The 15,551-nt window shown below is 37.2% G+C and overlaps 1 protein-coding gene across 9 annotated transcripts in view; it reads right to left on the bottom strand.

The window, feature by feature from the left end:
* Positions 1-15,551, bottom strand: part of LOC143230415 (microtubule-actin cross-linking factor 1-like) — a 244,375-nt gene that overhangs the window by 54,505 nt on the left and 174,319 nt on the right. For 8 of the 9 annotated variants that reach the window (XM_076463938.1, XM_076463936.1, XM_076463937.1 and 5 more), the window contains 4 exons: positions 9,301-15,411; positions 1,278-1,424; positions 887-1,111; positions 97-210 (listed from right to left, as the gene is read on the bottom strand). In XM_076463938.1, coding sequence (XP_076320053.1) covers positions 97-210; positions 887-1,111; positions 1,278-1,424; positions 9,301-15,411 — 6,597 coding nt within the window. The remainder of the gene's footprint in view (positions 1-96; positions 211-886; positions 1,112-1,277; positions 1,425-9,300; positions 15,412-15,551) is intronic. The other variant, XM_076463939.1, reaches the window with a different exon arrangement.

A 15,551-nucleotide genomic window follows, 5' to 3' on the forward strand; every position in this document is an offset into this window, starting at 1 on the left:
AAAAGTAGGTAAACATTATTCACATAATTTTTTCTTGTATTAAGTAACATTTATCAATCCTACTATTCTATAATTTTGAAACATATTATCACTTACTTTGAATGTTTCACTGTTTTCTTTCAAGTTCTTCACATCACCTAAGTCCTTCTCTTGTTCATGCAACTTCTGTTCAGCTTCAATCAACCATTTTTTGAATGTTTGAAGTTCCACCTGGCACAATCAGTTATCCAGCTTAATAAGCATCTTAACATACAAAAGCTGATATAACTTCAAAAATATTATGCTCAACACATTAAAAATTAAACACTGAAATTAAATTTACAAAAGCTCTACCTCTCCCAGTCAACCATCCAACTAAATAAATGTCTTAATGTGAAGTGACTTGAAAAACTTAGAAACAAATAACAAAAATGCTCAGCACAATAAAAAAAGAACAACTTAAGTAAGAATTATAATACCAAATATATATACACACACACAAAGTGTATTCTTGTAAGGAAATAATGAGACTTAGTAAAATGATTTTTCCAAAAATGAAAAAACTGATTTCAATATCAGAACAGAAAGGATATGAACAAACATTGGTAGTAGTTCAATAACTTGCTATTAAGTTCAAAAGAAGCAAACAACAAATACTCAGCAACTTAAAGAAAAACATCTTTAAACCATACACAATATTGAAAGTGTAATTAACTTGTACTGTGGAAAATTAAACATCAATAACTTGTTATGCTTAGAAAGTGTGCAAAAACAATGTCTTCATAATAAGGCAAAGGAAAACAAAAATCTTATATTAAATATTTTTAGTTCTTATGAGATGAGAATGCAAGTCTAAATAAAATTTAATAAGTTTCTCATGAGAATGGGGTTTGGAACATAAACTTACGTTAAATTTGTCCAGTTCCTCTTGTGAAGAAGAAAGTCGGCGTAGTAATTTCTCACTCTCTTCACAGATCTTATCATAACGCTTCTTTAGCTCATTAGAATCTTTCTGTAGTTGTTCAATTTCTTCTTTGCTTAAAACATCAGCTCCTTGTTGAACAATCTGACGAACCTTGTCCAAACATGTTGCTACAGGTCTCTGATGATCATCAAGGTCATCTTTAATATCCTGCAATGCAACAAAACAATTTAATTTCTTTGATTGCAAAAAATGTTGTATCATAAATGACAAGTTTTAAAGAATTATTACAAACTATTATATTACTTTTCCCTTTTCATTTTCACACAAGACTAAACACACTATATTGATAATCAATTGTTAATCAACAACATACCCTTGCTCTAGCGATTTGCTTCTGTAATTCTGTAATGTTCTCATGAACCTGGTCCAGGTCAGCCAGTCGGCCTTCAACTTCTTCAATCCACCTCAATAACTTCAAGATGTTGTCTCCAGATAACTTATATTTCTCCTCAACAGCAGTCTTTTTTTTTTCCATATAGAAATTGGAATTTGTTAGTAATAATGTCCAAGCATCATCTTTTAAGGTTTTCAAACACGACTAATGTCGTAAAATATGCACAAAAATTACAAGAAGCTGATTAAGAAATTACCTTTATAAAAAGAAAATATTCAATATAAACATTGTTACACATTATATTAGTTAATATTCACTAACATTTAGAACTTACAAATTATGGTAAGATGTTATTGCAAAAAAGAGCAAAGCAGAATTATATGCAATCTATTTCCAGGATTATTAGAAAGAGAGCCAGTTATTATGTCAAGCCCATGCAGTAGTATTAGTTTGTAGTAGTCAGTGTTAAATGTGGTAATTGTCCTTAGTAATGGATATTTTACAGTTAACAAATTGGGTCATAATGTCAAACAAAAACTTTACCTCTATTACTTGAAAATGACTAAGTTATAAATGCATAAGCATGTCTATAACTAGCAAGCTCCACAAAATGCATTATTCTATAATCTGTAATACAATATTTCTTAATATCAAAGCTTATACTGTTAAGATCAGCAACAAAGGAGCTGCAAGGCAGCAGAGCCAGTACAAATTCCTTGCATGTTAAATAAAACAAAACACTTTCACTATGATTTCACAGTGACAGCATATACATAAGCAGCTTCCCAGAAAGCCCTAGAACAAACTTATGCAGCTTCCAAGATGATGCTGGAGATTTTTCAAGCCTTACCCGAGTTTCTGCAGTGATGAATAATCCACCTGTCCATGCCTCCATCAGACTGATGTACTGCTGGTTCTGTGGATTGAAAAGGACGCCTTCTTGATCATTGAGCAGATTTTCATCAATAGCTTGCTGGATGGTCAAAATTCGGCCACTTTTAGGGTCTCTTATTACAGTATCAGTAGGGTCAATTAATCCAGCCTCAATAGCTTGAATCATAGTTAAGAAATGATGAGTAAATAGATCTCTGAAAGAACCACTAGCTGAATCATAAGCTCCATATTCCAAAGCCTCCAACAAAGATAAAGGCCTTCTTGGAGTGATAATCAAGTTTGCTTCAAGAGCTCCACCAACTGTCAAGATCTGATTATTACAAGTGTTTAGAACAGTACTCTTGTCAGGATCCAAAATTCCTTCTTCAAAGGCAGGTAAAACTTTCAAAAGTCTCTTTTTCTTAGTATCCTTGATAACTGCTGAGTCTGGATCTAAAAGTCCTTGTTTTAAAGCACTGTGAAGTGGAATACTTTCCTTGGACTCTGGATCTTTGAACTGGCCAGAAGTCAAATGTAGTAAGTTATTATCAATTGCTTGGTCAAATGTTTTAGGTTCTCTCAAAAATATTATTGTGCCTTGGTCAAAAATAATGGTCAATGTTTTAGCTTTTCCTGTCATGGGGTCAAACATGGCTTTCTTCTTGATATCAATCAATCCATCTCTAATAGCCTGTCTTAAAGTTTTGAAACGTCCACTTACTGGATCTTTGACCACAGCTGACTCAGGATCAATCAATTCATTCTTTATTGCTTCTTCCAGTGTACAGTCAGTCATGGTTCTGGGATCTTTAAATGTACCTTTTGTAAAGTCTATTGACCCTCGTCTCATGGCCTGCTGAAATGTAATTGGCCGTTCAGTGGTGAAAACAATTCCTCGTTCAAATGCATCAATAATGGAAACAAATTTGCCTGTTTGTGGTTCTTTAATAGTACCTGTTTTCATATTTATAAAGCTTTGTTCCATTGCCACCCTAATAGACATCAGTTGGCCAGATTTTGGATCTTTAATAGATGTAGTATTACCATCAATTAGACCATGTTCAATTGCTTGAGAAAGATTTAACTGATCACCAATTGTTGGGTCTGTAAACTTTCCAGTATCAGGATTAAAAATCTTCATATTTATAGCTTCTTTCAGTGTTAATGGCTTCTTTGCACTAACAATTAAGCACTCTTCAACAGAGCTATAAAAATCTAGCTCTCCTTTGGTTCCAGGTACAATGTAGCGACCTTGATGTGGATCTATTAGCTTAGTTTTAATAGCCTCTGGTAATTTCATGTATTTTCCTGTCCTTTTATTTTTTATAATGGATGACTGACTGTCAATAACTTCTTCTTTCACTGCATCCTCAAGACTTAATCTTCTACCATTGGTTGGATGAATTAACTTCCCAGTTGGAGCTACATACAAACCCATTGTAATGGCTTCAAATAATCCAAATGGTTTTTCTATGTCTACAATGAAGCCCTTTTCTAGTGCTACATTTAAGGGCATTTCAACTGATGTGCTTGGTTCTCTAAATATACCAGCTCTGCGATCTATGATACCTGCACGGATTGTTTCTATTAGCGTTAAAAGCTTACAAGAGGATTTTTCCCAGTAACAAGGTAAGTAGGCATTAATTACAAATCGTCTGACAGCCTCATGAAGTGTAATTTTTCTACCTGTGTTTGGATCAGTGAATTTACCAGTTTCTTCACTATAAAGTCCTTGATGGATTGCTTTCTGTACAGAGATGGACATCTTGCTTTCCATAATCAGGCCTGTTTCAAAAGCTGTAATGAAAGACACTTCTTTTCCATCTGGTTGCACTACTCGTCCACTCTCTCCATTAACTAGTCTAGCCTCCATTGCATCAACAAGGGCAAGTTTCTTTAGAAATCCAGTATGAGTGTCTTTCACATGGACAGAATCAGGATCAAGAAGATGATTACTGATAGCCTCTCACAAAGTAATCCACTGTCCCACGGAGGGATCTAAGAACCTGCCAGTTGTTTCATCATACACTCCTTTCTGAATGGCTTCTCGAACTGCTAATGGCCTTCTAATCTCAATTAATAGTCCCTGATCGAAAGCTGCTTGAAAGTTGAGTTTTTTACCTATCTTGTTCACCATAATTTTACCTTCCTTGATATCAATAATTCCTTCATCAACAGCTTGATTGAAAGATGAAATGCAACCAGATATTTCATCTCGAACAAGGGTTGAATGTGGATCAATAAAACCTCCCCTAATAGCTTTATCTGTTGGTAATTTTTCTTGAGATTCTGGGCTCACAAATTTGCCAGTCTTGGGATCATAAAATCCTTTATATATAGCCTCAGGTAGAGAGAATCTTCTTTTTGCTGGAATGATCAGCCCCCTCTCTAAAGCATCAAAAAACTGCATTTCAGAGCCCACAGTTGGATCAGTAACCATTCCAGAAACTGGATCAACTATTCCTACTCTGATGGCTTCTGTGAGAGTAAGTATGTCACTTGAGCGAGGGTCTTTCACTGTTAAAGCTTCTTTGTCAATCCACTTACGTCTGATTGCCTCTTCTAATGTGACTTTTTCATCACCATCTGGATCAATCATTAGACCAGTTTCTGTATCATACATACGATGTTCAAGAGCCTCTTGAAGTGCCCAAGGAAACCTTGTTGTTATCAAGAAGCCTTTCAGTAAAGCAACATCCAAAGTCAATAGATTTGGATATGTAAGTGTTCCTGCTTGACCATCTACCATCCTGGTTATAATAGCTTCCTTCAGAGGAACTAAGACATCAGATTTAGTGTCCTTCACCCTTACAGATTCAACATCAATAAAACCTATCTTAATAGCTTCATCCAAAGTCAGATCTTTACCAGTTGCTGGGTCTGAAAACTTTCCTGTCTCTGGACAATACAGCTTCTGGTTAATGGCATCAACAAGGGAAATCTGAATTCTGTTTGTAATTATAAAACCTTTTCGCACTGCTACATCCAATGTTAGAAGGGTATTCCTAGCCGTGTCTCTCATTTTTCCAGACCTTGAAATAATAATTTTTGTTTCAAGTGCTTCATCCAAAGAGACAAAGTTTTCGTTCTTTATGTCTCTCACCTCAGTTATAAATGCATCTATCAAGCCTTTTTTAACGGCTTGATCCAAATCCATTTGATGGCCAGTAACAGGATCTTTTATCACACCAGTTGTTGGGTTATAGAGTCCTTTCTTGATAATAGCTTCCAGAGACACAGGGCGCCTAGTGATGACAATTAAGCCTCTCTTGTATGCATTTTCTAGAGTGATCTCCTGAGATGTTATAGGGTTGACATATGTGTTTTGATGTAGATTTATAAGGCCACTGTCTTCTGCTTCTTTTACAGAAACTAAGTCTTCTATCTTGGTGTTATAAATTGAAACAGAGCCAGGTTCTATCAAACCTATTTCCAAGGCTTCAGATAGTGGAACAAGACTGCCTGATATTGGATTTAAAACAGTTATTTTATCAGTGTCAAAAGATCCATCTTCAATTGCCTGCTGTAGAGTCATTGATGTCACTGTTCTAATGTGTTTATCACCTTCTGTATAGATAATCCATTCCATCTTTACAGCTTCAAAGAATGAAACCCTTTGACCAGTCTTAGGGTTTACCATCTGACCACTGTTCTTGTCAATCAATACTTTCCTTATGGCTTCTGGAAGATGAACAAAATGTCCTAATCTAAGATCTTTAACCTTGATTCTGTAAGGATCTATTACTCCCAGAGCCAAGAGATCTGTAAATGAGGTAGGTTGGCTAGTTTGAGGGTTGATAAAACTCTCTGAATCTTGATCATAGAACCCTTGTTGAATAGCAAAAGTGACTGACAGAGATGTGGGCATTTCAGGTCTTTCTTCCACTAACTTAACATCAGTTTTGCTGAGGATTTCAACAATAGCATCTTCTGGGACAACAAAATCTTTCAATGCATCTCGTACTTTTAGTTTTTGACCAGTACTAAGAATTACAATGTATGTTGTGTCACGGTTTATTAACCCATTATCAACAGCTTCAGACAAAGGCACATGACGTCCTATGAATAATGGAGTTTCAAAGTCTCTCTTGAATTCTGTGTATGATTCTGTGACAGTAATTTCTGATTTAACAAAATCTGTATCATCTTGAAGAGAACTGTCTTTTGTCAGTGAGGGAAAATTGCCCTTATGTTGTGATACTGGTTTTCTGTCTATTAGTAGATTGCTTGGTCTTTCTTTGGTTGGAGATGCTGGTTTCTCTTCCTTGGGAACAGAAGACTTTCTCTCTCTGCTAGGAGTTGGTGCATGTGGTTTAGGTGGTGGTGATGGAGATTTCTTTTGTGTGCTAAAAGGCTCAGATTTAGGCTTTTCTTTTGAGATCAAACTTTTTGTTGCTTTTGCAACAGTCATACCTGTAATAACTGGTGTATCAAGAACAACTATAATTCCAATTTCTGTTGCTTCTTTCACAGTTATTCTACTTCCAGATCTTGGATTTAGAATCTTCCCGGTTTTAATATCTATTTTACCTTCATTAATTGCCTCTTCAGTGGTCATGAGCTGTCCAGTATTTGTATCATATATTATAGCATCCAAGTTTATAAACTCCTGTCTTATTAGCTCTTCAAGAGTCACCAGTTTCTGTGTACGAGGATGCCTAAACTTTTGCGTTTTTTCTTCATATAAAAATTTGAATACTTGTGAGATGGTGTACTTAGTAATTTCTGTTATTTGTCTTTCTTCTACTGCTTGTAAATAACCTTCAGAAATAGCTTGAGATATTGGAATTTTTTTTCCTGTAACTGGTTCAGTAAAAATTCGTTCAGTTAGATTGATGAGTCCACGTTCTACAGCCTGAGAAACTGTCAATGGTTCAGTGGTTTTCATTGTTTGAGTATTAATCTTAACAATTCCACGAGTCTCAGCATCATTGATGGGAATAAGTTCTCCTGTTAGAGCATCTTGTACATGATCTGGACTTGTCATAATGTATCCAGGCTGTAACTGAATTGTCTGGGACTCCACAACTGTGTGCAAAACTGAAGATGACTGTGAAGTGGTAACTTGTGTAGGGATATGTGTTTCTACAAATACTGAACGTGGAGGAATTGGCTTCATCTGCAACAACCCAGTATCAACAGCTTGTTTTATTGGTATTTCATCCCCTGTTTTAGGATGTTTCATTGTATACTTTTGTGGGTTAATCAAATGCTTATCCAGGGCTTCTAACACTTCTATGCTTTCTAAAATTGGCAAAATGGGTAGTGTCATAATAACTCCACTGTCAATGGCCTCTCTCAGAGGAATACACTTAGTAGTAACAGGGTGTATAAATTCCTTAGTCTTTGTGTCAATAAAACCTTGTTGAAGAGCAACAGGGAATGTTAATCCTAACAATGGCAAGTGTTCTGTAAGAATCATCTTTGGTTTCTCAAATACTTTGTATTTCTGAACAGCATTCACAAGACTGACTTTATCACTAGCAATATTAACTTCTGCTGTCGTTCGATCTATGACACCTTTTTCTACAGCTTCTTCTACAGTTAAATATTTTTTGACCACAGGTTCAAGAACTTGAGAGAGGGGATTGACTATCTCACAGAGAAGAGCTTCCTCAAGGGTCAACTTAACACCAACTTCAGGATGGATGATTCTTTGCTCTGAGGGAAGTATAAGACCTTGAGAAACTGTTTCTGGCAAAGTCAGGCTACGACCAACAGGAATAATCAATTTCCCACTAGCTGAATCTAAGAGACCACTGTTAAGTGCTTCTCTAATGGTCAAGTTTTCACCTTTGCAAGGATCAGGAATTGCTCCTGTATTGCCATCAATTAGTTTAAGTCTGAGTGCTTCAGTCAGATTCACTGGTTTTCCATCTGGACCTACCAAGTTTTCTACTTCTATTAGGATTTTTGCTGTGTTATTGTCAAGTATTCCTTCTTTAGCTGCTTCTCTTGGGGATATAATCCTACGACGAACTTTCTGCAACACCATACCTTCCCTTCTGGTAGATGCTTGTGAATGTGCCCTGCCAATTGTGACCTCAAACCGGGGTTCAGTGAATGAGCCTTGAGGAATTTTGCTTGGAGATTTTGAAAGTTTGATAGTCTCTTGGCCTAAAACTTTTATGGGTGTTTCTTTTTCTGTTGAAGGTTTTATTAGACCTTTCTTCACAGCTTCTTCATAAGGTACTTTCCGATCTGTAGTAGAGTCAATGACAGTGATTCTTGTTGTGATGATGATTTCTGTAACTTCTCCTTTGTGAATTTTTTCAACAGTTTCAGAATCTATCAAACCTTTTTCCACTGCAGTCTCCAAAGGAATAGTCTCTCCAGTGTTGGGGTCCTCAAGTGTAAATGTTGTTGCTGTTCGCATACTCGTTGCTGGAATCTTCCAGCTACCTCTCAAGGCATTAGCTGTGTCTGCATCTATTACTCCTTTATCTACTGCTTCATCAAGAGGTACTTCTGCACCAGTGGTTGGATCTTGCACATACAAAGTTGATGTTTTATTGATTTTTATTGTTTCTTCAGATATCTTGGTTGGACCTTCTATACTATCCTTCTGAATGAACTGTTTAACAGAATCAGAGTCTAAAAGTCCCCTATTTATGGCTTCAATTAAAGGAACTTCCCCTCCTGTTTGTGAGTCAACTACCTTCACTTGTGTAACCCCCGACTCTGTGGTGGTAGTGGTAGTGGTGGTAACACTATAATAAACATGGTCTGTAGTGGTGGTGGTGTGAGGCTGTGAACGTCCTTTAACTGTTTTTATTATTTTAGTTCCAGTAGTAACTGGTGTAGTTGTAAGTGTGATTAAACCATCTTTAACAGCCTCTTTAATTGGAATTTTTTTACTTAATCTGTCATCTAAGTAGTCCCCTGTACATCTATCTATCACCCCTTTCTTAATAGCCTCATCCAATGAAATGTTCTTACCTAATATAGGTTCTTTAACAGTAAATAATTTACCATCAATTTTACTTAGCCTAACTGCTGTTATCAATTCCAGTTTTTCTCCATTAGTTTTATCAAGAATTACAACTGAACCTGGTTCAAAGTACATATTTGGAGCTATTTCTATATATTCAGTCGTAGTAACACTAACAACTTTTTCTTCAGTTCTTACCTTTGGAAATCTTCTTATGTCTGACAATACATCCAACCCCCAATGAGTGGGGACAGGTTTGTCAAATCCACCTTCTGTCACCATGGTCACTTTATCAGGCTGACCACCCATTTGAGTGATATGTATCACCTTTGTGGTTTTTCGTTGGGTTATATCAACAGCATCAATCCTATCTTCCAAGATTATTAGTTTTTTCTTAATGGCTTCTTTCATGTTGATTTTCCCTTTAGTTTTGCTGTCTACATAATGACCAGTAGAGTCCAGTATCCCCTTCTCTAAAGATCTCAGCAAAGAAACTGTTCGTTTTGTAGAGGGTTCTACTACTGAAGCAGATTTTGGATTGATTATCTCCAATCTAATAGTCTCCTCAAAAGATACTAATCTGTCTGTTCCTGGTATTGTAAACAATCCTGTTTCGGTATCAAACAATTTCTGATCAATAGCTTCTTTCAGAAACCACCCATCTGGGGGTACCTCAAAGGTTTCAATATGCTTTGTTATAAATGATGTCACTGTTGTTTCCTCCACTCCATTTGTACCATTAGTGTATGCTATATGACTAATTTCTGGTTTCTGTTGTGATTGTAGTTTTTTAGGAGAAAGGGATTTGGGACTTTCTACCTCTGGTTCTTTAATAAAAGGCCTTGTCTTCTTTTCTGGTTCTTCTTTAGTTGGTGATCTACCATTGAATGGTATCTCTTTTGCAAGTAATGGTGTTTTTCTATCTGGTTCTTTACTAGAGAGAGGGTATTTTCTGTCAGGTTGGTCTTTAACTGGTGATGGAATTCTTCCTTTTAATGGTGTTTCTTTACTAGAAGGATATCTTCTTTCTGATTCTTTAACTGGATTTGAATATCTTTCAGGTTCTTCTTTAGGTGGTGATGGGGTCTTTTCCTTGGCTGATAATTCTTTTGTTTGAAAGGGATATTTATTATCAGATTCTTTAACTGGTAATGATAATTTTTCCTCTGGTTTTTCTTTTGCTAGTGAGGGAAGTTTATCTTCTGGTATTCGTTTAGTTGAAGATGGAGTCTTTCCTTTGAAAGGTTGTTCTTTTGGAGAAGAGGGTGTCATTTCTTCAGGTTCTTTAGCCAAAGATGTAATAACCTCCGGTTCTTCTTTAGATGGTGATGAGGATTTCTTTCTAGTTAGGGATTCTCTTGTAGGAGATGGTGTTTTCTTATCTGGTTCTCTAACTGGAGAAGAAACTTTTCTCTCTGGTTCTTTAAGTTTAATTTCTTTAGTTGGAGAGGGAGTCATTTTTTCTTGTTCTTTGGTAGGAGATGAAATTTTTCTTTTAGGTTCCTCATTACTTAATGATGGAGTTCTTCCTTTAACTGATTCTTCTTTAACAGATGATGGGGTTCTTTTCTCTACTTCTTTAGTTGGAAATTTAACTTTTCTTTCTGGTTCTTCCTTAGTTGGTGCTGAAGTACATTCTTCTGTTGGTTCTTCTTTTGATGGAAATGAAATTTTCCTGTCAGGTTCTTTTGAAGGAGAAGATGGTCTGTATGTCTTTTTTTGTGGCTCTATAATTAAAGATATAGTCTCTCTCTGATGTTCTTCAATGGTAATAGACAATGGCTGTTTTTCTGGTTTGTCAGTGTAATTTAATGGTTCATCATCAGGTTTTTCTACTTTTACTTGTGATGTTAATCCTTTAACATCTTTTTTAAATGGTACACTTTTTGATGACCAAGGCTTTGCTTCTTTTGTAGGTTCTTCTTTTGTTGGGGATGGAGTTCTCTCTTTTACAGGTTGTACCTTGCCTAGAGAAGGTTCTATTCCCTTAAAATCTTCTTTGGTTAGAGATGGTTTTCTATCTTTAGTGGGTTCATCCCTGGTAGGAGAAGGCTTTTCTTTTATTGGAAGTGTTTCTCTTCCTCTAATAGGTTCTTCTCTAGTTGGCAACAGTTTTCTTTCTTTTACAGGTTCTTCTTTTGAAGGTAGTAGTGAAGGTTCTTTAGTTTTAAGAAGTTCATCTTCAAATGGTTTTCTACCTCTAAAAGGCTCTAATTTTGTTGGTGATGGTTGTCTTCCTTTAACAGGTTGTTCTTTTGTTAAGGATGGCTGTTTTCCTGTATCAGGTTCTTCCTTTGTTGGGGATGGCTGTCTTCCTTTACTGGGTTCATCCTTTGTTGGTGATGGCTGTCTTCCTTTAGATGGTTCTTCCTTTGCTGGTGATGGCTGTCTTCCTTTAGATGGTTCTTCCTTTGCTGGTAATGGCTGTCTTCCTTTAGATGGTTCTACCTTTGCTGGTGATGGCTGTCTACCTTTACCAGGTTCTTCTTTTGATGGAGATAACAGTTTTCCTGTATCAGGTTCTTCCTTTGTTAGGAATGGTTGCCTTCCTTTACTGGGTTCTTCCTTTGTTGGTGACAGCTGTCTTCCTTTACCTGGCTCTTCCTTTGTTGGTGACGACTGTCTTCCTTTACCTGGCTCTTCCTTTGTTGGTGACGGCTGTCTTCCTTTACCTGGCTCTTCCTTTGTTGGTGACGGCTGTCTTCCTTTACCTGGCTCTTCCTTTGTTGGTGACGGCTGTCTTCCTTTACCTGGCTCTTCCTTTGTTGGTGACGGTTGTCTTCCTTTACCTGGCTCTTCCTTTGTTGGAGACGGTTTTCTTCCTTTATCAAGTTCTTCCTTTGTTGGAGATGGCTGTCTTTCTTTGTCAGGTTCTTCCTTTGTTGGAGATGGCTGTCTTTCTTTGCCTGGTTCTTCCTTTGTTGGAGATGGCTGCCTTCCTTTGCCTGGTTCTTCCTTTGTTGGAGATGGCTGCTTTCCTTTACCAGGTTCTTCCTTTGTTGGAGATGGCTGCCTTCCTTTACCTGGTTCTTCCTTTGTTGGAGATGGCTGCCTTCCTTTGCCTGGTTCTTCCTTTGTTGGAGATGGCTGCCTTTCTTTGCCTGGTTCTTCCTTTGTTGGAGATGGCTGCCTTTCTTTGCCTGGTTCTTCCTTTGTTGGAGATGGCTGCCTTTCTTTGTCTGGTTCTTCCTTTGTTGGAGATGGCTGCCTTCCTTTACCAGGTTCTTCCTTTGTTGGAGATGGCTGCCTTCCCTTACCAGGTTCTTCCTTTGTTGGAGATGGCTGTCTTTCTTTACCTAGTTCTTCCTTTGTTGGTGATAGTCGTCTTCCTTTACTTGGTTCTTCCTTTGTTGGTGATGGCAGTCTTCCTTTACCTGGTTTTTCCTTTGCTGAAGATGGCTGTCTACCTTTAACAGGTTCTTCCTTTGTTGGTGATGGTTGTCTTCCTTTACCAGGTTCTTCCTTTGTTGGTGATGGTTGTCTTCCTTTACCAGGTTCTTCCTTTGTTGGTGATGGTTGTCTTCCTTTACCAGGTTCTTCCTTTGTTGGTGATGGTTGTCTTCCTTTACCAGGTTCTTCCTTTGTTGGTGATGGTTGTCTTCCTTTACCAGGTTCCTCCTTTGTTGGTGATGGTTGTCTTCCTTTACCAGGTTCTTCCTTTGTTAGTGATGGTTGTCTTCCTTTACCAGGTTCTTCTTTGGCTGTAACAGAAGGCTTTACACTTGGTTCCTGAGTTTCAAGGTTGTCTTCAGGAAATTTAACATCTGTTATATCATGCTTAAGTACCTGTTTAAAAACATATGATTTATCTTCTGCTGGCTGGTATTCATCTGGTGTGATTGTTAAAGAAGGTTTCTTGGGTCTTGCATTCTCATTTGTAGGCTCTGAAATGTCCTTTATAGGAAACATTCTGCTTTGTGGTGTGGGTTCTTTGATGGGGTACTCCTCCTTATTCTTAGGGCTTTCCTTACCAGGTGAATCTTTTTTTGGGTATTCATGAGCTGATGGTCCTTTTTTAGAACTCCCCTGTGGTGAAATTGGGAGTTCTTTTGTATAAGACTCTATTCTTGATTTTTTAGAAACAGTTGGTAGTAACTGTTTCTCAGGAAGTGGGGAAATCTCTTCTTTATGTGTTATAGTAGTCCTACGAAAACCTGTGGTGTATGGTTCAGCTGGGTACCCAGGTATTTCATGAGGTGTTTCAGTTGGCCATTCAGAAGTAAGTCCTAAAATTCCTCTATTGATGGCTTCTTCTAAGGGCATTATTTCTCCTGTATTAGGTTCTTTAAAGGTTCCATGGGTTTCATCAATCAATCCTCTCTTCATAGCATCTTGGAAAGTGATTTTAACATCTGAAGTCACTCCTTGACTGGTTACTGTAACATATCGTGTTATTGTCTTGGTAACTGTTGCCAATGTTACAGTAATATTAAGCAAACTCTTTAAAATGGCTGCTCCCTCTGGTGTTATTATATTTTTCTCTATAGCCTCTTTTAATGGAAGTGGTTTCTTTGTTCTTGGCTCTCTTACTTGCCCTGTTTTAGCATCTAGCAAACCTTTAAATACGGCTTGAAGAATAGTCAGTTCCTTTCCTTTATCATCTTTCACTCCAATTTTTTTATTCATCATTTCAGTAATTTGAGGCTGGATAAATTTTCTTGTGGTTGCTTCCTCAAACGTCATAGTTTCACCTTTTGTGGTATCTGTGAAACTTCCAGTTTTTAAGTCAATAAAACCTTTGCTCACAGCATTATTAAAACTTATGTTGTCACCTGTAACAGGATTCTTAATGCCTTCAATGTCAAATATCATTTTGTGACAAACTGATGTAATGAGACCTTTGTTAACAGCTTGGCTAAGACTGATGAGTTCTCCTGTAGAGTCAACAAACTGTCCATGTGGAGTAAGAACACCCTTTTCTAAAGCTTCTGGTAATGTAAGTAACTCCTCATTTTGAGGATGTATGATTGACTTGACTTCAGTATTTAATATTCCCTTTGCAATTGCATCAAGTATTGTTAGTTTTTGCTTACTGACTGGATTTGTCACTCTCCCTGTCTCATCTAGAAGTTCTAGTTCATAAGCATCTTTCAGTGTTAATGGTCGCAATATAAATTGTTTATCATAAGCTTGCTGGAAAGTAAGACGTTCCTGAGTGGCCTTGTTGATGTATCTTCCACTCTGAGCATTAATTACATTTTGTGAAATGGACTGAGGGACACTTAAAATTTCTTCAGATTGTGTGTTAACCACTTCACGGACATCACGTCGAATAATACCTCGGTTGATAGCCTCATCAATTGTGAATCTTTCTCCCGAGTCTTTGTCTACTATCTGTCCTGCCTTATCATTCACCATACCTCTATCTATGGCTTCTGCCAATGCAATACCTCCCTCACTATACACAGAAACTTCAACTTCTAAAAATCCTCTTTCAAAAGCCTCTTTTAAGGACATTAATTGATGTGTCTTAGGGTCTCTGAATTGTCCTGTTTGTGGGTCCAGTAATCCCTTCTGCACAGCTTCTGTTATAGTCAATTTAGAAATCTTAACAATTTTCATTTCAATCAATTTCTGTACTTTGTCTTCTCTGATAATTCCACAATGAATAGCTTCATCAATTGTTATAGGTATTCTTTGCTTTGGATCAATAAATGTTCCTTTATCAGGGTCAAATAATTCCTTCTGAATTGCTTCAATTAGTGTCAACTCAATACCTGTTTTCACGTCATTAATACCACAAACTTCTGTAATACGATTTACAAAATCTCCATCAATCAATCCTTTAGAAACCGCATCTTGCAGACTCATACGTTTGTCCGTCCGCAGGTCTGTATACTGACCAGTATTGATATTCAGTATACCCAACTTAATGGCCTCAGTCATTGTTAGTAGCTCTCCTGTTTTAGGATTTGCAATACCTCTGACAGCTATTATATATTCAGTACTTGGTACCTGGTCAGTTTTTTCTAACCGTTTTGTATTTCTGACTTCTTTAATTGTCATGGATGTGCCAGCTAATTTTTTCTGTGAAGAGGATAAATCTTCACTTGGCCTTTGTGTAGTTTCCCGTTGTTTTAAAACTGTGGTAGGTTCTGTGACCATGGTGAAATATTTTCGACTTTCTGTACCTTGCTCTGGAATAACTTTATCTTGTGTTGTGTATGTAAGTGTAGTGTAGCCTTCCTGGACAGAGTAATATCTGTCATCCATGTCCATTGGTTCTTGCATGGAAGCCTGGTCTATGATCAGTTCAGAGCGGAAGGAACGAGGAGTGATGGGAACTGCGCGACTGATGGTGATGGAACACTGTGAGAGAGGAAAGAGACAGGAAAGAAAAGGTGAGAAATTCCACAAGAAATCACCAAGTAACATGCTGTGTGGAAAATACCCATCATGGAAACATTACATAAAGTGCATAAGAGATCAAGGTAAAAGCATAGAAACTC

The sequence above is a fragment of the Tachypleus tridentatus genome, chromosome 10 (genome assembly GCF_004210375.1).
Source record: "Tachypleus tridentatus isolate NWPU-2018 chromosome 10, ASM421037v1, whole genome shotgun sequence".
Classification (NCBI taxonomy): Eukaryota; Metazoa; Arthropoda; class Merostomata; order Xiphosura; family Limulidae; genus Tachypleus; species Tachypleus tridentatus.